This window comes from Vanacampus margaritifer, chromosome 19, assembly GCF_051991255.1.
Source record: "Vanacampus margaritifer isolate UIUO_Vmar chromosome 19, RoL_Vmar_1.0, whole genome shotgun sequence".
NCBI classification, from domain to species: Eukaryota; Metazoa; Chordata; class Actinopteri; order Syngnathiformes; family Syngnathidae; genus Vanacampus; species Vanacampus margaritifer.
In genome coordinates, this window is record NC_135450.1 from 16,800,646 (window position 1) to 16,827,171 (window position 26,526).

The window sequence follows — 26,526 nt, forward strand, 5'->3', positions numbered from 1 at the left end:
CTTCATTGCTACTTGTGCGCCCCCTGATGGTACTTAAGCGAATTGTGTTATGTTGGCGTCACAAAGTCACAATTGAGTCATGCCAGAGCTTCACTTTTATTGTTCACATTTACAGATTTTGTATTTGTGTCGAGTACAGCATTAATAAGAGAAAGCCAACCTCGTCCGTCCGGCAAAACAAACAATGGTAGGACACGCCTCCTCGCGTTATGTACACTTTGGGAATCCAAGACGGAGAAGCCGCCGGGCCACTCGCACGCTCGAGGACGACAAACACACGGTGGAGTTTGGGACGACACGCATGTACCACAACGTACATGCACGGGGAGGTGATGCGTCAACGGAGACCAAAGTTCTGTCGGGTGAGACTACTTACTTTTTTAGGAACATGTTTGGTTTTGTCGCTCCTGTGACATTTGGTGAGCATAAAAATAGGAAGGAACACGAGCGTGTCATCAGCAGCAACCGTCCGCGTTGGTCCTGAGATTGAAAGGCTTGTCACGGCCACTGCGAGAACAAGCGACAAATGCGGGCTGGGATGCATTTCGATGAATAGAAAACGGATCCACTGACACCGGGAAAGCCAAATTTGATTTCCAATCAATTCGACTCGTGTTGATTAGCATTTCATGCTATCAATGCACACTACTCACAAAAAGTTATGGATGCTTTTCTGTCACACTTTCAGTCTGGCGCAAACTGTCGTGGCATTTGTTGTTTTGTGCATTAGGAGTACATTTAAAGTGTTGGAAATAGCTTGAGAAGAATTCAATGAACTCCTGAACGCTTAACTCGCCTCTTGCCTGACTCTGCGGGATCTGCGCATCCTTATGTTGACTCAAGATTGAAAGTCTGGATGTTTTTTTTTTTAGACAAGTCAAAAGAGATCACCGTATTGAAGTGCAGAGGAAACTGCTTTGTCATGAAGTTAAGTGCAAGCAGATTCATTTTTGCAGTCGGTTCATCGTTTTATTGACTGGAAAATGTGCGGCTTTTTTCAAGACCTTTGACCCGTGAGAAGGTCAAATTAAGTTCACCTGTAAAGGCAGTAATGCATTCAAGGTTCATGTTGAAATTTCACCCGTAACTTTTTGCAAGTAGTGCCGACCTTGCCTTTGTTCTGATGTGCTAGCTAAAAATTATTATAATGTTTTTTTTTAAGTACACCCGTAACATTTGTAAACATAAACTACCTATTGCAATTTTTGGTGGTTAAAAACAAAACAAAAAAACATTTGGGTTCCCATTCCTCTCAAAAGGAAAACAAATCTGCTTTTAAAAACAAAACAAAAAACGCAACTAAATGTCACATCAGCAACACGGCATCGTTATCGTTGCTCTGCAGACTCAAAAGTGAGCACACGAGGGGAGAAAAGATGGCAGAAGAGAAGAAGGAAATACTGCGGCGGGCGACAAGCGTTACCTCAAACAGCTGCACGGTGTGACGGGAGCAACGGTACAGTGATGGCTTCCAAGTGACCATTTTTGTGTGCGTGTGTGTGTGTGTGTGTGTGTGTGTGTGTAAATAAATGGCAACAGGGCCAGGGGAGGAAATGGCCACCAGGAGAAGATCGATGAGGCTCATTTGTTCTCTGCTCTTTGTTTTGGGAGTGCGACGCTACGCCAAGGTGCGCTGGCGAGGTTTGATCCGAGGGTAGAGCTGCAAAAAAAATAAAAAAAAAAATTTTTGAATTAAAATATTCCCCCAGATATATATAGATCATTATTATTTTTTTTTAATCTGTAAAAATGCTGACTGTTTGTACCCCGAGCAGGTTGCGCGGCACGTAGCCCTCGGTGTCCTCCAGCTGCGCCCACCACCACTCGGTCTCGCTGTCGTCCTGCCGCCGCAGGACGGTGACGGCGTCGCCCTCCCCGAAGGACAGCTCGTCCTGTTTCTGAGCCTGGTAGTCCCACAGGGCGTACACCGTGCCCTTGTTCATCACGCCCATCTTTTCCTGAACGCCTGCGCCGGAAAAACAAAGGAACGAACCAACGCTAGTTTTAAAACGGGGATGGGCGGGGCATCACTCGTATTTGCATATTTTCACCGTTCACTGCAGTATGTAGACCCGAGCATGAAATCTAGCTCTTTGACTGCCAGACGTTTTCAGAAAAGGGATGCCGAGGGTGCCAGCCGATTTTAAGCATTTTGACTGATCTTTCAAGGTCCATAGAAAATTATGTGTTTGGACTATGGAAACACACATACTACCAAATGAAAGATTGGACTCTCATCTTTCATCAGAAAAAAAAGTTTGTTTCTATCTTATTCCGTTTTTCAGTAATCAACAATAGAAAATAGTTAGTTTCACCTCTGTTTTGAAACAAACGTCTTTTAACGTCTTTGGCACTCCTCCATAGGATTTTACTAAACGTTATTTAACGTTTTTGGCAGTCAAAGAGCTAGAAGTGGACCGTAATATTGTTTACCGTATAGAAACTGCGAGCACTGGATGAAGCCCTCCTCCATCTCCTCACACTTATCTGCGGCCGTCTCCACGTCGCTGATGGTGCTGGCAAAGATGGCCGCCCCCGACTCCACCAACAACTTGCACAGGTGCACGCTGTTGCACGAGGCAGCGCAGTGGAGTGGAGTCCTGCTCGCAAAAAAAAAAAAGATACATCAACTCATGCTTATCGTGTAGGGGAATATGGAGGACCAAAACGGCCACAATTGAAAAGAAATAAAAGTGAAAATAAAAACTGAAAATGAAATACAAAAAATATACTGCTGACCATCCGTCGCTGTCTGCCGCATTGACGTTGACGCCGAAATCCAGCAGGAACTTGACAATGTGGTGGTGTCCGGCGCACACAGCGTTGTGCAGCGGGGTGATGCCCTCGTCGTTGGGCGTGCTGGGGTTCTCCACCTGGGACCGACGAGGAGCCCGCGTCAACGCCAGCCCTTCCTCATGACGCAATGGCGAGTTCGCCGACGTACCTCGTAGATGATCCTCTGCACCAGGTCGAACTCTCCCTCCAGGGAGGCGTCCAGTAGGAGCGCCAGAGGGTTGAACTTCACCCGGAAGCCGTGGCCGGTGCGCTCAGACTCCGGCTTCTTGAGGTTTGTGCGCTTGAGGGGACGGGAAACAAAGACTTTTCAGTTGTAGTCAAAAAAAATTAGGGGTGTCAGAAGATTCAAATTTTTAATCTGAAATTAATCGCAAATTTTATATCTGTTCTTAACGTACAATAAAAAAAAAAAATGCATTCGTTTTTATACTCTTGTTAAGTGGAATTTTTTTTAAACTAATAGAAATATGGCTGCAGTTATTTAGTTATTCATACAGCAATGTCAAAATAATTCATAGAATTGAGTTAAAATTATTAAGACGTACTGTCCAAAAAAATGAGTGTGATATTGATTTGCGTTGGTCATTTTCTGCCACTAGATGGCGTGACAGCACAGAGCATTTTCTTTTCATATTAAGAGTTATATAATCTTTAACATGAAGCACATTTTTAAAATTGTAAAATACAACTTGACCCCAGTCTCCACAAATATATGCATTATTATTAAATTTATTAGCGCAAAATTTGGACGTGGACGTGTCTGCTGCGTTGCAACTGGAATTCCCCCAGTACAGAATTTCCAAGTAAGGGGCGGTTCATTAATTACGCGTTAAAGGAACTTTAAATTAACTCAAAATTAACGCACAAATTGAGACACCCTTAAAAAAATTTAAGAAACTAGAATGTACTGCGTAAAGAGCCTTGTGGAACACCACTTGTGTTCCTACAGTGGTGATGAACCCAAATTTGTATGTGGCGAGAAACAGGTGAGAAAACCAAATTTCAAATCTCGTTCTGCATCTGCGCGACTCACCGACGGTTGCGTTAGCACGATGCCGCTCTCCTCCGGCGACGTCACCTCCAGCACGGGACTGGGCAGCAAAACCTGGGAGGTTTCCACATTATTGTTGTTGTCGTCGTCGTCGTCGTCTTCTGGTCCTTCCTCTTCAGCGGGGTCCAAAAGTCCCTCAGGAGGCGGCGGCAGCGGCTGGTTGTCGTTGGGATCGAGAGATGACGCGTCCGATCCCTGCTCCTCCGACTCGGGCGGGGGCGGCGGGGGCAAGGTGTCCGAGGGCAGGTTGCCGTTGTCGGTGTCCGCGGCCGGAGGATTTGCCGGCTGATAAAATGGCGTCCCGTTGCCGGCGCCGTTGCCGCCCCCTGATCCGGCGCCTCCTTCGATGCCCCCCGCTAGAGTGTTGAATCGCTGGTAGAGAAGCTTCTGGATGTTGGGGCCGCTCGGGCCCTCCGGTTCCGTGATGGAGCTGCGCTTCTTGAGCGGCCTGGGAGCGTTGGCCAGCTTTTTGCGCAGCACCTCCAGGTCGGCGTCGCTTTGGTAGCGCATCGGCGAGTGCACCATGGGCGTGAGCTTGGTGGGGCTGAGCGGCCGGGGGATGTTCTCCACGCTGGGGGGAGGCGCCGACGGCTCCATGAGGCGTAGGCCCTCGTGATCTTCCACGTCGCCGTCCGGCGTATCCTCGCCGCCACCGGGTGGCCCCTGGAGCAGCGGGAAGGCCCCTCCGGCTGGGACGAAGGGCAGCGGTGAGGGGGGGGTCGAGTTGGGAGGGAGGACAGGCTTCCCGTACACTATAGACAAAAGAGTGGAAAGTTTAAAACGTTTTTTTCAGGGGTGACAAACTCATGTTGCGAGCCACATCGGAGTTCGTGTTTATGATTGTGAAAATTTGTCTCAGTGGCGCAAAGTATCACCCCACAGGGTGTTGGAACTACACAAATGGAATACAAGCTTGCCTTTTTAACAGACGTGCTGCTTTTAATATCATGACTAGGGCTGTCAAAATGAATCTATTAATCGACAAGTATTCGATTATCAAATTAATCAACACCTATTTTATAATCACAATACGAATACGAAGTACAAAATAAACACCAATCACTGGTTATTAAACAGTAATCAGGGAGGGGGGCGGCGGGGGAGAATTATTTTGTAATACTAATGCAAAGTTAAAATGAATCTAATTAGTTGATTAATCCAATAATGTATAGATTAATCGGTTCTAAAAATATTCGATAGTGACAGCACTAATGCTAATGCTAATGCTCATTTACGTTCGCCAATGTAACGCGTTTCATGCTAAATGTTAGCATTAAGCTAGTGGATTTTAGACAAAATTACATAGTTTAGTGCAAGATTCTATTTTCCTCAAAGTGATGTTATACGACAGTATCCTCTTTCTGGACAGCGGGGGCGTGAGACCAGGCACTTAAAATGCGTTCAAATGTGCGTTTAAATAAGTAGTGTACAATTATAAAAATAGGCCGCCATTTTTTCAGGATTCCCATTCTTTCTCCCTCTCTGGGTCATCGTTTTTGACAGGTTGTGACTGTTAAGTGAATATCGTTGTGTGTACTTGTGGCATCTGCAATGACAACAAATTTGATTCCATTCCATTCTCATATGGTCTCGTTGATTTTCACCCATCACGGGTGGTTCTGGGATGACAAAGATCATCTCTTACCTGCTTTTAGTGCAGGTTTGAGTGGCTGACTCTTTGGCGCCGCCTGCTGGAGGTACATATGATAGATGGAGCTGGAGTTCATGGTGGCCGGGCCCTTCCGAGGGGACTGGGGTCGCGACCCTCTGTCCGGGATGAAGGGGCGCACGGCCACGGCCGGCGGGTGGTCCGACCGCTCGCTCATGCCGGGCGGGAAGAGCGGCGCGTGGGGCTGGAAGGTGGGACTGGGCGGCACCGAGATCCGCTGCTGGATCTGCTGCGAGGACGAGCCGGTGGTGGGCGGCACGCGGGGCCAAGCGGGCGCCGGGGGGTTGGGTAGCTGGCGAGGCGGGGGCAGCGGCGGCGGCGCATCCTTGCGGCGCTCCAAAGAGCTGGCCGCGTTGGCCGAAGAGAGGTGCGAACCGTACGGCGGCGGTTGCGGTTTGGATATGGAAGGGGACGTGACGGCCATTTTGGAGTCGAGCACCTGTGAGAACACATTCAGGCTGTGACATCGCCCGGCGGGAGCTGCAAAACAAGCCGGCGCTCATCCATGTACACATTTAAGAGGATTAGAAGAAAGCACACTGACCTTTTCTGCACTTGAAGCAGCAGGGGGCCCGGAAGGGGAGGTCTTAGCCTGCGTATCCGAGTCTCGTCTCTCAGGAGGTTTGAGGGACGCGCCCGTCTTACCCACAGGGGGCCAACCGGCGTCGCTGGCTAAAGCACAACAAGCAAGACACAATCAAGTCAATACTCGAGGGGGAACAACAGGTGTAATGACAGTTTATGTCCACTAGAGGTCGGTCAAAATGGCACATGCATTCTGCTGGTTAATAAATAAAAGCAAAACCATTTTAATACAGTTGGTTCAATATATGAAAGGTTAACATTACTAAATGATAAAAATAATAATAATTAGAATTTAATATGTCACTAAGATGTGAGTATTTCATCACATAATGTACATAAGGTAACCAATATGAATGAACTAGGATATGAAATCGGACTTAATACCAACCAATAAACTAGAAAAAAGCAATAAAAACAATACCGATAATTTAAAAAAATCAAATAAAGAAATAAAAATTTTAAAATGGAAAAAAGGAAATAAAGCAAGTTAAATTAACATGAAACAAAAAGGCGAAAATTAAAAAAGGAGAAATACATAAAGCACAGAAATAAATATGAAAATACATATAATGTAAAGACAATGAGGAATGCAAGAAGTATGGCTAAAACAAACAAGGAAACTATTATAATTGCGTGACAGTGATCAAAAAATTATAATAATCTGACGGACCCACAAGTTGTTTGACATTTAGAGCAAACTCGTACAAGTACAGTCTCTTAATGCTAAATATTTGAATTAAGGCCAGGTAAGATAACATTCATTAGTCCCACAAGTGAGAAATTGTAATTTGGAAACATCTGAAATCAGACTGCTGTGGATCCTAACAGATTATTCGGCGTAACTAATAAAGCTTCACCATGAACAAGTTTTATTCCTTGTCATGTAAAAATGCTCTGCAAACCAAAAGTGTCTCCCTGCGTTGAGTGTGGATGACCTTAAATCAAGTCAGTAAATCTTCTTGTGAGCCTCTAAAAAGCAAACACGACCTCAATGACAACATTAGCACATCAAAGTGTTTCAAGATGTTAATGACGATCAATCCCAAGAGGGAAGAAAAAAAAAAAAAGGCTAGTCAGCAAGTTCTGTTCTCCCACATGCAAGCTTGAAACTCTTTACGTAGGAACATGTGGTCGTTAAGGTGGTAGGATTACTGGATGATCAAAACGGAAAAATGCAGTGGAACCTCCAAAGTCGAGTTGTGTGCTTCTTTTATGGCCAAAAATGTTAGCGGGTCAATGTGACTCGCTCTACATTTAATCAAATAAAAAAATTAATCTGTATAAACATGAGTGTAGTACATTAGTAAAATGAGCTGTGAGAGGGGGAAAAAAAAATCACCCCCCCTGCCCCCATCTTATGCCTCTAATTTGATTTTTAACTCTTTGACTGCCAAAAACGTTAAATAACGTTTAGTAAAATCCTATGGAGGAGTGCCAAAGACGTTAAAAAACGTTTGTTTCAAAACAGAGATGAAACTAACCATTTTCTATTGTTGATTACTGAAAAACGGAATAAGGTAGAAACAAACTTTTTTTTTCTGATGAAAGATGAGAGTCCAATCTTTCATTTGGTAGTATGCATGTTTCCATAGTCCAAACACATAATTTTCTGTGGACCTTGAAAGATCAGTCAAAAATGCTTAAATCGGCTGGCACCCACGGCATCCCTTTTCTGAAAACGTCTGGCAGTCAAAGAGTTAAAAAAACACACATTGCCCGATGAAGACAACCAATCGGAAAGCGGAAGTTGTGACCAACGAGGTGTCGTTAATTTGCATCAAAAGTTCAACAGAAGGAGAAGGACAGATCCCGAGACAAAACAAGGGTGAATATGGGAGCTTGCTTTTTGACGGGGGAGGCCACAGGCAGCATTCCGAAGAATTAGCAGCATTTATGCTCGACTGTTGAGTTGATTAATTATTTTATTTTTCATTGGTTGCACATGCAAAAAAATCCACCTTCAAACCGGTATCATTAAATTCTCCCAGATATTGTTGAAGTTGTTTGAACTGTAGCCGTCTACAGATCTAAAGTGTCATGAGATTGATCTATATGACACATGATAATCGTTATTTTCCATCAAATTTGTGGTGAACTCTAATTTGCCTTTCACGGCATTTGACTTTGGAGGTTCCACTTGTTGATTTTCTTTTCAAGCAAACGGTTAAGATGCGTGGGAAGACAAAGCGAAGTGAAGAGAGGCTTCTCACGGGACGTGCCGTCAGAGCCAGTGGGGGCTCCCGGGCCCGGGCGAGATTCCGGTAGGGGCGGGGGCAGCGGGTCCACCACGATGTCTAAATCAGACACCTTCCAGGGGCCGGCGGGGGGCTTTTGCATGCCACCGTCTGCCAGCGTCCACCCCGCGACCCCGCGAGACACAAACATCACCGACACCGCACGACGCCGCCAGCACATTGACACATGAGAGGAGAGGAAAAAGTGGAAGGATGGGGGAAAGTCACAGTGGAGGAGACGACGACGACAACAGCACACAGAGGAAGAGAGCCCAGTTAGACAGGAGGAAGGAAACAGGTTTCAAAGTACAGGTGGGAAAACGTCTACCAGGAAGTCGCGTATAGCAGGGAAGCAGTTGGTCATGCAAAGGTTCAATGACACAAGGACTGTTTTGTCCATGTGCGTATGACTACTCTCCTATGGAGGGCCAAAGCTGACAAAATTAAAAATGAATGAATCAATAAATGAATAAATAAAAGTGAAAACAAAAATAAATAAAGAAATTTTCTACAAAAATAAATATATAAATAAAATTAAATAACAATAAATAAATAAAAATATTAGTGGGTCAATGGAACTAGCATATTGGAAATACAAAATTATCAACAATTTGAAGCAGGAGGTTGCAATTATTATTTTTTTAAAAATTTGTTTCAAATATAATATACATAGATTTTAAATTAATCAATTTTAAATTAAACAAATTTTATAAATGCAAAAATACAAAACGAGAAAAATAAAAATAAATACCAAAATAAATACATGAATGAAAGTAAATATCAATAAATAAATAAAAAGGCTCTGCTCTTACATTTATTTATTTATTTCATGCTGCCTACGCTCTGGCAGGACCAAATGTTATTCAAATGAGGGGGCGGTCCTAAGCGTGTCCTGGGTTGGGCTCCGCCGTTGCAAACTGCCTTTCAGTGGTCGAGAGCGGGTCGGCGAACAAGGAAGTCTCGCCGGCTTGCGTTGAGAGCGCCAGCAATGGACAACTATCTTGTCCACTGTCACAAGTTGTCTTGTTTTTTTATTTTTGTATTTAGTTTTACTTGTATTTAATTATTTATGCATAGAAATATTTTTTGTTGTTTTTATTTCCATTTATATTTTTTGTATTTAATTTTTCAATTATATTTTTTAGATCCATTCTCATTTTCCTTCATTCATTTATTTATTTTATTCATTTACTTTACTTTAATTTTGGCAGTTGTGTTCCTCCCTACTTTACAGTCTCATTTTACGAAGTAAACCACTTCAAAGTTTGCCTTCTTGGACCAACCTGACTTGACTCGGCCTTGGTTGGCTTGGTTGTTGACACCCAGAGTTTGCGGCTTGAGCGGTTCGGGCGGCAGAGCGTAGCCGGCGTCCTGCCGGGTCGGCACGGGAACTTGGATGTAGGGACCCACGGCGGCCACTCGGCCCAGCGTGCCGGCGGCCGGCTGCGGGGAGGGCGGCCCGTTGGCCTTGTTGAGCTGTGAGAGGAGATAGACTGAATATAAATCACACCCCAAAAATCTTTTAATATCCACATTTGGATAAGATTTGGGTTATTCTGCGGGACATTCGTAAGAGACGTTTGAGATGTGTTGAGCGCTTCTAGCCTTACAGGGAGGTTCTCTTTTTGACGTGCCTCAGCTTTTTTCTTGTAGAGGCGCTCTCGCAGGTCGCTGATGCGCTTGTCCATGAGCGTCACCTCCATGTTGCGCTTGTTGAGGAGCTCCTTCTGCTGCTGCAGCTTGCTGTTCTGCTCCTGGTTCAGTTTGTTGCGGATCTGAACAAGGTGGCACGTCAGCGTCAATCATATCGAACCGCCGCTATGGCCGTTACCATTATATGTTAGCATTAAGCTAATGGAAAAAGTGTGGATTCAGTTCAAGCGTTTGCACTGATTGGAAAAAGAAAAAGAAAAAGAAAAGTACGTGGTGTCTGTATATTGTTCGAAGGTCCACACGTTTGCTTTATGTTGCGGTACCTGGAGCTCCTGGTAGAGCTTGCGGAGCTCCAGAGCGGCCGTGCCGGTCACCTGGCCGCCCAGCGTGGCCTGAATGCCGTTGAGCTTGCCCCGCCGCAGGTCCTCCAGCTGCGAGCTGAGCTGCTCCACGCGCAGCACGGCCGCCTGCAGCTCGGCCTGCTTCTCCTGGAACAGGCCGCTCACCTGCTCGATCTCCGCCGCTGGGTGGGAAATCGAGTTTGTTTCGTCCGTGAAAAGCAAAGAAAAATCATTTCGGCAACACCACGACTAAAATTAGACTAGACGAACACCCTCGCTAATAAACAATAACAGGGACTTAAGATGAGATGGAAATGTACTTCATTTAATAAAAACTGGAGTAAAACCTATGGACATTTTAGTTCATGGACAAAAACTAGATCAAAATGATTTGATTTTGTTGTAAAATCTTGTCATGTGACACACAGTGAGACACGCCCTTTCAAATCTGCAGCTAGCAAGTGCAACGTGCACAAACATGGGACAGACAGGAGGTGGATTCAAGGTGAAAGTAAAAAAAAATAAATAAATAATAATAATAATGCAAAATATAGTTATAATGTAACATTAATCCAACGGTTCATAATGTTCCAACAATAATTACGCTAATTTACGAGCTCATCGCATGGAGCAATAGCAGCTACTTGTTGATATACCATAATCGTGTGTCAAGTTGTTTTTTATCAAAAAGATGAGAAAAAATGTCATGCAAAATAGTTTAAGATACGAAATGTTCAACATAATCTGCTGACAAAAAAAATGCAGGGTTAAATGATTGTCCTGACTAAAACTAGACTAAAATGTTGATAGTTTTTGTTGACTAAAACTAGATAAATAAAATTATGTTTTTTTGGACTAAAATGCTCGATTTTTAGTCGACTAAAAATGGACTAAATAAAAACGGGATTTGGTCGACTAACTATGATAAAAACTAACAAGCAGGATTGAAATTGGACTAAAACAGATTAAATTTCGAAATGGTGGATAAAAATGTTCATTCCTTTATGTAACCAGGTAAAAAAAAATAACTCATTGAGATTAAACATCTCTTTAACACTAACATCCATGAAGTTGCCATTCGAAAGATGTACATACACAGGTTGCCGTTGATGACCTTGCTGTAGTCCACCTGGCCCCGCATGGCCCGGATCTTCTTGAGTTTGGCCTCCTGGCTCTCCACGCGCTCCTTCAGCCGCTGCAGCTTCTCGCTCTCGGTGGCCGTCTGCTGCTGGCGCCGCTCCTGCTGCTTCAGGTAGCGCAAACGCTGCTCCTTCAGCGCACGGGCCGACAATGGCGAGAGTGAATTGGCAAGCTTTTCAAAAAAAGTCGTCGATTTTGATCCATTTGAAATGCGGTTGTGAGTGTTTAACTACTGAAAAGAAACGATATGGTCACAGGTTTTAGCCCCTCCCCTCCCCCGACGGACATTGTAGCATAAAAGAGACTCCATCTCTCAATTCAATTGTTGGTCGGCTGTGCGGAGGCTGAGGCGGGTCAAATGACTTCATCTCCATCCAACTGAGAAGTGCTCCAGTTCTCAGCACTAAAATAGGAAGCGACAGGCCCAGGTTTCCAAATGACTGCGGGGCTTGGGGTGGGGGGGGGGGGACTTTTCAGGCACTACTTGCGTGGGTTTCATCTCGCGTGACTGACTGACAGGCCACAAACCGTGACGAGGTGGTCAGAATGTGCCACAAAAAAAAAAAGGTTTAATGCAATCGAGGTTACTCATATTGCACCTAATGTGGAATTTGAGCATTCTCGAAGGTGCCTAAATAAGCACGGCGACGTGAACGTGTCGCAATGGAGTGCACGAGGGCAGACAGGACAATACCAGCGCGGTGACTCATGCTGCGTCCCGCCTCGTTTGTTACATAACGTTTGAGCGAGTGCGGGGGTCGCGCCACAGAGGTTCCAAGCTACAGTCGCTGAAAAAGAAAAGATGGTGGACAACCTTTTTGTGTAGGGGTGTCAGGCGATTTGAATTTTTTTATCATCGGAATTAATGGCATGACTTCAATAGTTAACTCACGATTAATCGCAAATTTTCTATCTGTTCTGAAAGTTTTTATACTCTTGTTAGCACAAAAGTGGAAACAAAGTTAAATGATTAGAAATATGGCTGTATCTTTAAGTCATTGATACAGTAATTTGATAAATCATAAAATTGAGTTAAAATTAAAAAGATGTACTGTACTATAAAAAAAACGAGTACAATATTTATTTGTGTTGAGGTCATTGTTCTGCCACTAGATGGCATTATTGCACGTGTAAGGCATTGGTGACAGCTCAGTGCATTTTTTCTTTTCATATTAAAAATCGAATCTTTAACATGAAGTGCACATTTTTTAATTGTAAAATACAACTTGACCCCAGTCTCCACAAACATATGCATTATCATTCCATTTATTATTAGTACATTTTGACATGGACTGGAATTCCCCCAGTTTAAGCTTTCCAAGCAAGGGCCGCTCGTCATCGCGCGTTAAAAAAAAAGAAAAAAAGAAGTGTGGCGTTAAAGGAACTTTACATTAACGCACAAATTTTTTTTACACACCTCTACTTAAAAAAAAAAAAAAAAAAAAAGGTTTCTAGAAAAATGACTAGCACTACTTGACGATAACAAAACGACACCCCAGTACTCAAACATCCCTAATTTGGGCCCCTCTTAAGTTAATTTGGTGCATTAACCTCCTTAAATCATCACATCACGCGCATGGTTTGCAACAGAAACAAAAACAAACAAATGACAAGCACTCATAATAACTGCACAAGCAAAACAATGAACGTGGCTGCAGTTTGTGGTGAGCAGATTTAAGAATTAAAATTTCAAGAGGAAAGCTCACGCAAAGACAGCGCGTGTACGGTTTCATGACGGATGAGCCGGCTCCGCCCACGGGTGTGCGCGTGCGGGCCAATCAAAGATTTATTGGGCGTTTAAAGAGTGCAACGAGGCTACCTTGGCGACGAGCATCTGCTGCTGAGCCTCAATTTGCTGCTGCTGCCTGCTGGCCATCTCCTGCAGCTCGGAAAGCGTCAGCTCCACGCGCTGGTTCGCCACCTGCACGCACACGCAACATCCGCTACCTTCAACTCAACATACACGTCGGCGGCGGTTTTCACTTCCACGACAGTGAAGGAGTTAACACTTTGAAGACGCTTCAACTGACTCCCTAGCTGACATTTTCTTTTTTTTTTAAATAAAAGAACATCTCCGTAAGCGATGAGGAGGCTCAAATGAGGCAGACGAGGCAGAGCGGGGGAAGACTCACGCAGCCGCGCTCCAAAAGGCACCGAGGCGACACGGCATCAGTGACGATTCCCCCGAGGGAGATGGCGACGACACCCCCCCCTCCCCCCCCCCCCCCCACGTCAGACAGTGAGAACCACTCGACTGATCCCACCAGAGATCCAATTGCAACTCTGGCTCTTATTCACGGTGGCTGACAACCATTAAGACGCACTCGTATTCCTCAAATAAGCGACCCTTGGAGATCATGCATGTCGTGCCGGTCGACACAAAAATTGCGCCGAGAAAAGAAAATCCAAATGCCCTCCTCATGTCCCTCTAGGCCACTTGCGCTCGATTTAGAAGGCTTTACGAGGGCCGCTTGTTGCCACCGCCGACCCGGAAGTTGTGGCTGGATCCCAAAGCAATCATCCTCTTATATCATCGCGCAGGCCGACTGATATAATCCCTTCAATCGAATATTTGCAAGGGAACCGAGACGCACTTCCGAAGGGCAACAGACAGCTTGTGGATTTGTTATGACGCTTCCTCAGCGCAGTCTGGACAAAACGATGTCAATTTTGGGGATACCGAATACACACAGCTCGAGTGCTCATGAGAGAAGAAAAAAAAAATGGCGTCCGTCTCCACAGTGCTTCTCTTTAGCCCGAAGGACAAATTAGTTTCAATTCCTTGACCGCATCACTTTTCTATTGTGAAATCTGGGCCAGATGGTCCGAGCCAGGGAGCACGAGAGGACGCCGTGCCAGAGGCTGCTTTTATCAGACGCAGCTACAAGCGCGCACGTGCACACGCACACGCCTTAACATGCACAAAAAGCTTACACCTGCACTGCTAACAGGTTTAAGGGTAACACTCTTCAAAAAGAACACAATTAAAGTCATGCATTACAATTTGGTGTAGAAAAACGGTACCAGTAAGAAAACAGCAAGGAATGTTCCCTTTTTATTACAAATATAAAATGAGAGGTACTTCATTTTGTATATGGCGCTTTTCTATGGAGGACCAAAACTGCCAAAATTATAAATAAATAAATGAATAAAAGTGAAAACAAAAACGGATCTAAAAAAATATATAATTTGAAAATTAACTCTTTGACTGCCAAAAACGTTAAATAACGTTTAGTAAAATTCTATGGGGGAGTGCCAAAGACGTTAAAAGACGTTTGTTTCAAAACAGAGGTGAAACTAACCATTTTCTATTGTTGCTTACTGAAAAACTGAATAAGGTAGAAACAAACTTTTTTTTTTCTGATGAAAGATGAGAGTCCAATCTTTCATTTGGTAGTATGCGTGTTTCCATAGTCCAAACACATAATTTTCTGTGGACCTTGAAAGATCAGTCAAAATGCTTAAATCGGCTGGCACCCACGGCATCCCTTTTCTGAAAACGTCTGGCAGTCAAAGAGTTAAATTAAAAAAATAAATATGGAAATTTTTATTCGATTGTATTTGCACTTTTAGTCATTTATATATTTATTTAGTCATTCATTTTTTATTTTGGCAGTCGAAATGTTATTCAAATGAGGGGGCGGTCCTAAGCATGTCTTGGGTTGGGCTCCGCCCTTGCAAACTACCTTTTCATTGGTCGAGTGAGCGGCTCGGCGAACAAGGAAGTCTCGCCGGCTCGCGTTGGAGAGCTCCAGCAATGGTGAGTCGTGGTGACAGTGGACAAGATGGCCGCCCGTTGCTGGAGCTCACAACGCAGGCCGGCGAGACTTCCTTCTTCGCCGCAGGTGGCTTTTTCTAAGAGTCGAGAGATAAGATGGTGACGTTCGTGTGCAGGCTTTTAACCTCCTTTTGGGATTCTCACCCCGTTCTCGTTGTGCTTCTCTCCGGCGCTGCCACTCCTCCGACTGGTTTGATCCTGGGACTGCTGACTCCCTGCCAGGGCACAGTCGCCATCGGTGGTGAGTCGGGAAGAACGTAAGCATGGTGGATACTCGCTCGCGCTCACACAAGACATTCATGGTCAACGAGCACTGTCAGTTTGAAGAGACGCTGATGAGATCGCACACGACGCGAGGGACGCAGGAACAGGGACGCGCCGTGCTGACTAACTGCAGGCTTTTGACATTTTCTTCTAAAAATGGGCAAAGCCTGACGCAAACACATGAATATATTATTCAAAACTACACGGGAAAATACAGAAGGCTGGCAGTAATTTTAGATTTAAACAGGAACTTTAAAAAATAAAAAAAAAGCTAATGAATATTAATGCAAGGTGTGATCGTATGCTGACATCAGGCGAGCGCAAGAGTGGACGCGTGAAAGGCACAACAATTGTGACAATGGCGAGGAAGACGAATGCAGAATTCCCTGGTGAGCCTCTCGCATCCAAAGCAGGAAAAGCAGGGTACGACGCTTACCCTGATCGCTGCTCTCAGTCGGGGAATCTTCGTGCCGCAGGAAGAACTTGACCTCCTGCTTGCGAGGGCCCCATTTTTGGAGATGTTCGTACATCATGTGCTCAAACGGGATGGCTCGCTCTGCACACGCAACAAACACGTCAGCGAGCTGAGACACATATTGGACTCCACATCAAAAAAAAAAAATGTATGGGGTTCCCATCCAAATGCTTTGACATTTTTAGCAGGGCTGGGTATAAAAAAATGTTTGTTTGTTTTTTTAAAATCGATATTGAATCGATTTTCCTTTTCGAGCATGATATTGATTCACAAAACCATGAACCGATTGTTTTAATATCCCTTTTTTCCCCACATAAATTAACAAGAAAATAGAATTTTAAAGGCTGCTTTTTTTGTATCTTACGGTTTTCGTGACATTTACTGTTCACATGAATTTAAAAGTATTTTCTTAAATTTATGAAAGACCTGACTTATTGCACTGTATGACAATTCAGAATCTTATTAATTTATTATAATTATCGAGTTATAATTATGAAAACATTTTCATCTCATCCATGCTTTTCAAACGTTTGTGTAACACTTAAGTGATTATAACACATATTATTTTCATTAATAAATAAATCCTTTAATCAGCTACTACCTCTGCAATTTTTTATTTGGAATTTAATGTTTGTTTCTTGACAAACGTGTACATATGGAACTACACGGACCTCCATCTGGATATCAAGAAAATGGAACAAATGCCCAAAAGGATTTCCATACATTTGTGGCGACAAATTAACTCTTTGACTGCCAAAAACGTTAAATAACGTTTAGTAAAATCCCATGGAGGAGTGCCAAAGACGTTAAAAGACGTTTGTTTCAAAACAGAGGTGAAACTAACCATTTTCTATTGTTGATTACTGAAAAACGGAATAAGGTAGAAACAAACTTTTTTTTCTGATGAAAAATGAGAGTCCAATCTTTCATTTGGTAGTATGTGTGTTTCCATAGTCCAAACACATAATTTTCTGTGGACCTTGAAAGATCAGTCAAAAATGCTTAAATCGGCTGGCACCCACGGCATCCCTTTTCTGAAAACGTCTGGCAGTCAAAGAGTTAACATGCACTGGTCCGTGTTAGCGCTTATGTGACAAGAGAGAGGAGTATTTAAAAATAAGCAAGTGCTACACGTTTGTATTTTATACACAGTGAGAGCACACGAGGCAGAGGTTTTTAGAATTGTTTTACTTTTTTTTTTTTTTTTTTTTTTAAATAGAAGAGACATGCTTTGTCAGGCACCAGCCCAACCCAAACTAAAGCCCCCCTTTGTCTGTGATGGTGCTTTTGCTTTCAACTGCGTAGTGGCCCCCGGGGAAAGAGGAGGAGGGGGGGGGGTTGATATAGCGACGGAAGCAAATTGTTTGCGAGGAATGCGTTGTGACAGCGCTGTGAACGGTCTGTAACAAAATGTAATCCCTTTCAGATGTTCAAGTTTGCCGATTAAGAGGATTAGCACAACGTTCTTCTTTTCCTTGTATTTCATCCATGGGCGAATTATAGATTTTTTTTTTTACGGGACGTCGATAGATGAACCAGGCCCGGGTGAGAGAGTCAAGTATCCACATGGGTGAGCATGGGATGCCAAAAGTCTTTGGAATCACTTCACATCCAAACTATATATCGTGATAACTTACATTGATGTTTCTGCATCTGGCAATTTATTATTATATTATATTATTAGTATGGGATTTTTTTTTAATGGGCTTTAGGTGAACTGATGAATACACACGCTCGCACGCACGCACGCACGCACACACACACACACACACACACACACACGCACATACACATACTCACCCACATACAAAAAAAGGGTATATATATATATATATATATATATATATATGTGTATATATATATATATGTATATGTATTTAAAAAAAACAAACAAAAAAAACATTTATTAAATTTTTTTTAATTGATTTGTTGGATTTTTTAAAAAAAAAAAAAAAAAAGGAGAGCAATGATGATGTCAAATCGAATGAACAATACTGAGCTCTCCAAAAGAAAACAAAACAAAAAAAAAAAACTATATATTGAGTTCAACCCCCCCCCCGCAAAAAAAAATCCTCCAAATGACTGCTGGTCTTACCGTTGCCTCTCCAGACCTCGGCCAGGTGGCAGCCGCTTTCGCCGGGCTCTTTGCAGAACTCCACGACGTCGCGGCATGTGGTCTCGGGGGTGATGGGCACCTCCGTCATGGCCTGCTCGCCGTCGCTGAGGTACACCGTTAAGATCATCTGAGGAGGACAAAGGCGGAACGTCAAGAAAGTGCCATGAATTTTTTTGGGGGACCCACCAAAGTCGGAACGTTCACAAGTACAGTCAAGTGATCCAAAAAGAGCGGTTCAAATTGGCGTTAACTCACAATTTTCGGCAAAAATGTTCATCAAAAGTCAAACCGAAACGTGTGACAATTGTCTTAAGAGCAGAAATTGAGAATTACTAGGGTATAGGAAAGGCTCTTTCATGCTCGCACCCATTTAACAGGGATGTGATTTGACCAAAGTGAAATTATCTGAAAATTTAGCCGGGGGTCTGGGGGCCGCTGGCACCCAGCTAGGTCCAACTATCCCATATAAAATGGCAGTTTTAGTCAACTCAAAATCAGTCACATTCAAAAACATTGGCCTGCCTTTGCTTTTAAAAACTATCACTGAGAATATCATCATATCTAACTAATGTGATTACTAAGTTAACACATAAATAATGTTGAAGAGTTCAAATTTCATGAACAAATAATTGTATCATGACCAAATGAAAAGTAACTCATATTAGAGCATACCACAAATGTCTTTGTTATAGCAGAAGATGTTATCTGTCGGAGTCATGTGCATACACAATGAACTACTTAAAAAAAAAAAAAAAAAAATCGGAATTTTTTTTTTTTTTGGGGGGGAGATAAAAAAAGCGGAATTCCGCGAATTAGCGGAAAAATCACATCCCTGATTTAAGCGCGCATCTTAATCACAGGATATGCAGACATGACTCGCATCACCTCCTTATCAAGACAAAAACCTGATTGGAGACTCGCCAACATCACAAACTAAACATCATCATGGAGTAGTACAATCAACAAATCCCCGACTCAACTAGTTTGTACGACGCCAAATGAAGAGTGGGTTTCGTATTGATGCTTGTGACTTTTATTAAGAGTATCATGCAAAAAGCTGTGGGCCCGGCTCCGTTGCATGCTGGATCCCGTCCGCCACAGCTGAAATACCTCCACACACACACACACACACACACACACACGTGTGGCATGTTCGCGACTCGTGTCTGCGCACGCCGCAGCCGTTGACTACGATCAGGGCTTCAACATGCACAGTTTGAAGTGCGCCGTAAAGTGTTACAACACGTCTCCGCATGCTTGTGTTCCTCGCATGTCAGAATTTGGACAGCCCACGCCCGTTTAGCGGACACGTTCAAAGGACGGGAACCATGGTTGCGATATCTTCCATCTCGGACCGTGAGGCGATTCAACGCCCTTTGAACGTGAGTTTATCAGGCAGGGCGGCACAAGGTGAAGAGGCAAAGTACATTGAACGCCGCCCTGGTCAAATAGCAGGTTTTATTAATATTTAAAGGCAAAATAAGTCGACCCAAAGATATGCGATTGGATTTAGAATTGAGGCCTGAGCTTGCATCTGATGAAGAATTGCTTAACTCTTTGACTGCCAGACGTTTTCAGAAAAGGGATGCCGTGGGTGCCAGCCGATTTAAGCATTTTGACTGATCTTTCAAGGTCCACAGAAAATTATGTCTTTGGACTATGGAAACACACATACTACCAAATGAAAGATTGGACTCTCATCTTTCATCAGAAAAAAAAGTTTGTTTCTACCTTATTCCGTTTTTCAGTAATCAACAATAGAAAATGGTTAGTTTCACCTCTGTTTTGAAACAAACGTCTTTTAACGTCTTTGGCACTCCTCCCTAGGATTTTACTAAACGTTATTTAACGTTTTTGGCAGTCAAGGAGTTAAGCAGGTTTGTTTTACGCCAAATCAACCAGTGGGATTAAGTTACCAAGCAGATTTTGATTTGAACGAAACTTGGCATATTTGTTGATAGTGATGGCACAACACCAAATCTCAAATTTGAGGTCAATCGAAGCAGGGGCTTGGGAGCTACGGGCCACCGAATTTGGACGCAAAAAGGGGCGTGGCCGCTAGCTCACTATTTGCAAAACGGTTATTGTTGGAAATTGAATTATAAAAAGGATTCCATATCTGCAGTCATTTACAAGATTGGTACATATTTTACTAACTTGACCTTTTGACCTAGAATTAGATCTCAAAATTGACTTTGTGGATCATGTGACCTTAAAATCTGTTTGTGAAATGTAATCCGTCACGTGTTCTCTGAAACTGGCTGTCATTCGGCCAAATGAAAACGACAAGATGAGTTTTCAACTGCTTATCGTTTATACTACTACCACATACTACTAAATTTAGAGAGGCTGCCACGCACGGGCACTATCGGTACTACAGAGGTCTGATTTGGGGGAGGAGCCTCACGATTGCCGGTGGAGGTGGCAGTGTTGCTCATTAGAGAGTCCCCCAAAAGAAAACATTGTGATTTTGTCATCATGTCGCTCACGTTTGAAACACCGGTTGAAGATTTGAGAGCGGAATGCTGAAAGGTGCTGAAAACGCGACTTGGAAAGTTGACCGGCGCGCCGAGCGAGCGCTCTCATCCTCACAGCGCCGGCGTACATCACGCTCACGGACCACAAAGAAAAATTTAAGCGACCTATAAACTTGCGCTGGAGGAATGTCTCCCAGTCAAAGTGACTCATGGCTGACATTTTCCAGCGGACGGCTTCTGATCCCAAACGATTGCATCCAACAAGCTCAATAAGATATGAAAAAAAGAAAAATAATAATAACTTAAACTTCACTTCTCTCAAAGTTTCCGACCGGACACAAATTAATTCCTTTCAACACCGATCAGGAGAAGATGCAGATGTGGGTCAGTGAGCATTCGTATTTCATGTACTTTATGATATAAATATCATCTCTGTCGTCATCACTTTCTAAACCATTTCTCCACAATTCAAGCAGTTTTCCAATAGAAAGAAGTTACAAGCAGATTAAAAAAAAAAAAAAAAAGATGGTTTTCAAGCCAGCATCATCCAAGTCCATCAAAAGGCAAAACATGAAGATGACATCATGATCTGCGAGGCGGAACTTATTAACGCCGAGTGGCTCAAAGTATGTAAGAGAAATGTTGACACCAATCACTCCGTAAGCCCCAAATCGGCCCACCCGAGCGAGCGCTGGCGAGATACCAACCGCCCTTACTAAGTTGCGTCTGCCGGCGCTTGTGGCTCTTCGGATCGCCCTCCTTTTTCGCCTGATCTCCCTCTTTGGCGGCCGCTGGAGCTCCTTGGCCCAGACGGGATTGTCCTTGGCCAGACTGAGCAGGCCGCGCAACACGATGGCCACGAAGCGCTTCATGGTCCACGGCGGGACGGCGGGTCCGAGCGCGCTAAGCCGTATCCGAGCCCGCGTCGGGAAAGTGACGGCGACGCTCTTGTGCCGCAGAGGAGACTTGGGAGGCAAAAAAGCATTGGCTTTGCGGGGGGGAGGGGACGGGGACGGGGACGGGGGGTGGCAGAGGCTAGGAAGGCAACAAACACTGAGGGAGAAGAGAGAGAGAGAGAGAGAGCGAGCGAGCGAGCGAGCGAGAATCGGCTCCATTAAAAGTGCTTGGTCATTTTTTTTGGTCTTGGTTTCCACGTGGCTGCTCAAAAATATTTTTCACCTTCTGGAGGTCACATCGGAGACAATTTGGCACCTGTGCAAAAGCGTATTCCAGGATCATCGGAAAACTGACGACCAAAAGTGTTATTTATAAGGCTGTCAAAATGAGTGCAATCATTTGGAGTTAATTTAAAGTTCCTTTAACGCTGTACTGGGGGAATTCCAGTCGCAACGCAGCAGACACGTCCACGTCAAAATTTAGCACGAATATATTGAATATTAATGCATATATTTGTGGAGACGAAGAAGAAGAAAAATGCTGAGCTGTCACCAAGGCCTTACAAATGCAATGATGCCATCTAGTGGCAGAAAAATGACCTCAACACAAATCAATTTTCACACTCGCTTTTTTTACAGTCCAGTATATCTTTTGCATTTTTAACTAGGGATGCTCTGATATGATCATCTGTGAGTAAGATCGGTCGATACCGATAACGATTCCAATCACATTATCTGTATCCCCCCCCCCAATTTATTTATGGTGAGTGTGTGCTATTGGCTATATTACCAGAAAAAAACAACCATAATGACCTTAATTTTAGACAAAAACAATGTTTACTTATTCAAGAGAATTACTACAAAACCCTTGCTGGCACAAAGCATCAACTATCAGTAAAAATAAAAAAATAAAAAAACTTAAAAACTTAAATTAGCCAGCTTTTAGTTAACACAATCTTAAAAAAATAATAATTTTAACTAAATTGTATGAACTATGAAATTACTATATCAATGATTAAAAGATGCAAACATATTTTAGTTTAAAAGTGTTGTTAAAATTCCCCCCAAAAAATGTTATTGTACATTTTATTCATTCTTGTTATTGTACATTTAGAACAGATATAGAATGTGTGATTAATTGTGAGTTAACCATTGAAGTCATGCGATTAATTACGATTGAAAATTGTAATCGGCTGACACCCCTAGTTATTTATTGTCAAGAAACAAATGTAAACCTCTTTTTTCTTTTGCAGATAAAATACTGCCTTAAAAAAAAAAATTCAACACAATATGCAGCATTTTAACAAGTTATTTCCTTGCTGACAATTTTATGCGGTACAAATTTTCTTCTTCAGTGAAGCTTGCAGAAACGGAAACACTTCTGGGGCCGATTAGCCACCATCTTTAAAAAAAAAAAAAAAAGAAAGAAGAAGAAGCAGGTGTCGCTTTGATTGAGTGATGACTAATGTGCATTCGAGGCTGCTCGAGAGGAAGTCAAATGAATAATGCAAAAAAAAAAAAGGAAAAGAAAGTGGGGAGGTCGGGTGGTTGCGAATCAAGCAGGCTTGATTGAACATGAAACATGTCAAACGTCTGATAGCAAAAATGTGCCACTGCAAAGTCACACAGATGACAAATTGGACATTCCAGCGTTCGGCTACGGCTGTAAATCGCGCTAAGCGCAACTCGGCCGCGTGAGATTAACAGCGGATGACAATTTCGGCGCCCTTCACAACAGAGGCCTGCAAAGTGGATGTGCCGGCCTCCCATTGGCTGGCGCCGTCACGCAACGCGGCCGGCGCGGGCTGCGCTATCTGCTCCACCGACTCTTTGACTTGATAGGCTGGCGGTGCCACAGGGTGCTGCAAACGTCCAGCGGCGGCCACGCATGCTCGGCTTCCCTCCTGGGAATTATTCCTTCACTAAACACTAGATTTCCTGCGCAATATTCATACTTGCTCATATCCATATAACAATTGTCTAAGGTATTTTGTCCATTCCAACTGACTTTGGGGCGAAAGAGGAAAGGTGCACACTGCACAGGACATAAAGAAAAAAAAAAAAGAAACATTGATTCCTACCTATGGACAATAAACTTCAATCAAATTCAACTCATGTGGTGAAGCACCATCTCTCGTGGCACATCTGTACATAAATGCTCATTTTTTGCCATCAACAGCCATTTTCTCACTTTTTTCCCCTGGTGCTTAAATTGCCACAAAAGTGCTCAAAATATGAGAAACTCTTAACACTTGAGAATGTTAAGAAACTTTTATTTCAGTTCACTTCCTACGGCGGCGTCACAAAACGTGTACGCTGGTCAGAACACGCCGTAGTCCATCAGTAACCTAAGATAACACAGTTCATCGTCAAATACTGTGAATATTTGTATAAAGTTTAACAACAGTAAAGCCACGTGACCACTTATTTTTCTTCACCGCGCAAAATACTTTGCAACCTCAAAACATTCTGTCACGACTGTCCTGAACCAAGGACGTCCTGTGCAGATCAAATAAACTGGAACTGATGATTATTTCCATTATCTCCTAAGAAAAATGTGTCACAGAAGTGAATCCAAATGTGGCTGTCGACTCGAACCCCCCCACCCCACCGACAAATCCTGGCAAAATCCCATTGGCGTCCCTCAAATGTATCCAACCTCAGCAACACGTTCCATGTTGGCCTCCCTGCAGCGGGGAGAGCAGCACCATTCTCTCAACTCTTCCCGGTATTGTTCGGCACCGGGTTAACAATAGGACGTCCTGACAAAGCGCCACTCCCAGTCGCGTATTGTGTTGCTTCCAGTGATACGTGTGAGTAGATTCTCATTCACGCAGGTCACGCCAATTCACAAAAAGTCTCGTCCAATCAACGCGACTGGACTCTTGGTTGTTGTTACACACAACTCACCTTCTAACGCCAGAAGGTTCTCAATGGTGCGACAGCAGCACTATGAAATTGCTCATTATATATTCCATTTCAGATAACCCTGGCTGGTAATGTTCACTAACAAAAGTGAGAAGGTTTAACAGAAATGGGCTGAACAATTGAACACAGAGTAGATGAACAATTTACAGATTATGCGATAAATTTCTATCCATTTCCGTTGAACCTGTTGACTAATTTAAGACATTCCCGCATAGTAGTAAGACAACTTTGGCATACTGGTTTGACAAAATGTTACAATTGAGGCACTGGGCTGACTGTACTAGTAAGTGTTAATTGTATTCTAGTCAGCAAAAACGTTACTAGTAAGACACAGTCCTACTACTGTGTCCTTCTCATTCTTCTAGTAAGGACAAATCCCGTACTAGTACACGGACCTGGACCTTAATCGGGGACATCGGTTTTCTGATACATATGCCCAAATTCTGACTTACCGGCATCATATTGGCAGGTCCAAATTGGCATCAGTAAAACTGGCAATAAGCAAATCCCCGACCTTCCCTGAGATCAACTGTGGTCAGTCACACAGACAGAACCAAGCGGCCCTTTGGTCCCTCTGTGAAGCACACACAAAATAGAAGATGCATCAAACGTGACAGTGTCGAGATGCACAATTACAGTATAGCAGCAAGCAAACAGTGATGTCAACAAAAGCCTTTAAATGGCCCAGGCGTGGCTCCTGGACAGCTGCAGCAGCTGCTGCTGCTGCTCCGAGCTCAGCCATGAAACGCCTCCAAATGCATGACTGGGACTTCATTAGGAAATGAAAAGAGCCTGGAATTTACTCACATGCTGTCAAAGACGAATCATTGTCTGTTGTGAGGCTGTTGTTAGGAAAGCCAAACGAGCCCGACTGTCATCCATCCATCCAGCTAGCTAGCTCACGGCCAGCTAGCGCCGTCTCGCGAAGATGCTAATCCGCGCTAGCCGCCTCCAGCTGCGGCTACACGGGCGAGAAATATCCGCCCTCGCCGCTTAGGCTCGGTGTTGGTTGTCGCCGTCGACGGATAAGTCGGAAAAATGGGTCGAAAAAAAAGGTCGAAGGACTATTTTAGCTTATTTTCGATTGTGGCGAATAATCGCTAGCTGCTTGCTTAGCTGACGAGTGCTAGTGGGAGAAATTCCACCGCGGGGTTGTTGACAGCGACCGGGCGGGCGGTGCTTAGGCGGTGGGAGGGGCGGTGCTTAGTTACGCGTGTGTGATCCAGGAGGTAACAGTGTAGAAAACAAACATCCACCCATCCATTATCAGAACCGCTAAAAAACAATAACAAGCTTGTCGCTGTGCGTACTGTCCTTCATCAAGTTAAGAGTCCCCCAGAATTGTAATCGACAAATTAACGCTGTAAACAAAAACAATTTTGAAGACACGTGACCAGTGAAAGTGGTACTTTTGCGGAGATTCGCGCGGTCTACATCCATTATCGGACACACCATTCATACCTGGTAGCTACACGCACCGTTACATTACTAACAAGCAGTTGTTCTAGTAAGTTTAATTATTAATTTATGACTATGTTTGTTGTCCTAACTAGTAACACATCACATCACTGTGTACTTCTCCGTTGGTGTTTAAGAAAAAAATTTAATGTCTCTTATCAGATCGCCTGTCCTTTAAAAGGCAAAACACCCACGCAAAATGCCGTTTAAAAAAAGTGAAATGATATTTACGGTCCCCAAAAAGATGTCTGGGTCAAAATATGGCTTAGAACATTATTTTAAGAGGGTGACTATATTCATGAGTTGACTGCAGCACCTTCCCCTGGTCAACTTCACAAACTCACAAAAATACTTCCCATTGATACATCCATCACCTGAACGCATATTTAGCAAAAGAAAAGAACTTTAAAAAAAAAAATGCTGATCCAAATAAGGACTGTGGCTTGTATGTCCTTGAACATTTTATAAAGTTTTAATTTGTCAACCACTAATGGGAAAATCCACACTACTGTCTAATTAATTATATCATTTAAATATCTATCTTATTTTTTAAAGGTTCTTTTTAAAAGTGTAGTATTCCATAAAAAATAAAAATTCTCAAAGATCGAAGAGTGTCAGTCCACATATTGAACGCGTCTCGGCAGAATTAGACACAACACAAACTG

General features: G+C 43.4%; 1 protein-coding gene across 4 annotated transcripts; it reads right to left on the bottom strand.

Annotated features, from left to right (window-relative positions):
- Positions 1–77: 77 nt before the first annotated feature.
- On the bottom strand, positions 78–26,368 carry ppp1r13bb (protein phosphatase 1, regulatory subunit 13Bb). Of its 4 annotated transcripts, none has more exons than XM_077552474.1 (19): positions 25,211–26,368; positions 24,856–24,977; positions 18,082–18,229; positions 15,948–16,067; positions 15,392–15,462; positions 13,289–13,390; positions 11,425–11,593; positions 10,312–10,511; positions 9,946–10,110; positions 9,619–9,811; positions 8,312–8,446; positions 6,061–6,188; positions 5,493–5,955; positions 3,830–4,599; positions 2,945–3,076; positions 2,740–2,873; positions 2,434–2,600; positions 1,767–1,966; positions 78–1,660 (listed from the first exon to the last, which is right to left on the bottom strand). In XM_077552474.1, the coding sequence occupies exons 2-19, from the start codon at positions 24,862–24,864 to the stop codon at positions 1,619–1,621; spliced, it is 3,348 nt and encodes a 1,115-aa protein (XP_077408600.1). In that variant the 5' UTR covers positions 24,865–24,977; positions 25,211–26,368; the 3' UTR covers positions 78–1,618. The 4 variants fall into 4 exon arrangements, with proteins under 4 accessions (XP_077408600.1, XP_077408601.1, XP_077408598.1 ...); XM_077552475.1 differs by having other exon boundaries at positions 9,970–10,110; positions 11,425–11,599; XM_077552472.1 differs by having other exon boundaries at positions 11,425–11,599.
- Positions 26,369–26,526: the final 158 nt, after the last annotated feature.

Coding starts and splice junctions, on each gene's coding strand:
- ppp1r13bb (XM_077552472.1), bottom strand. Junction 16,068..18,081: donor CGAGGTCTGGAGAGGCAACG/GTAAGACCAGCA, acceptor TTGCGTGTGCAG/AGCGAGCCATCCCGTTTGAG. Junction 2,874..2,944: donor TGCAGAGGATCATCTACGAG/GTACGTCGGCGA, acceptor CGTCGGTCCCAG/GTGGAGAACCCCAGCACGCC.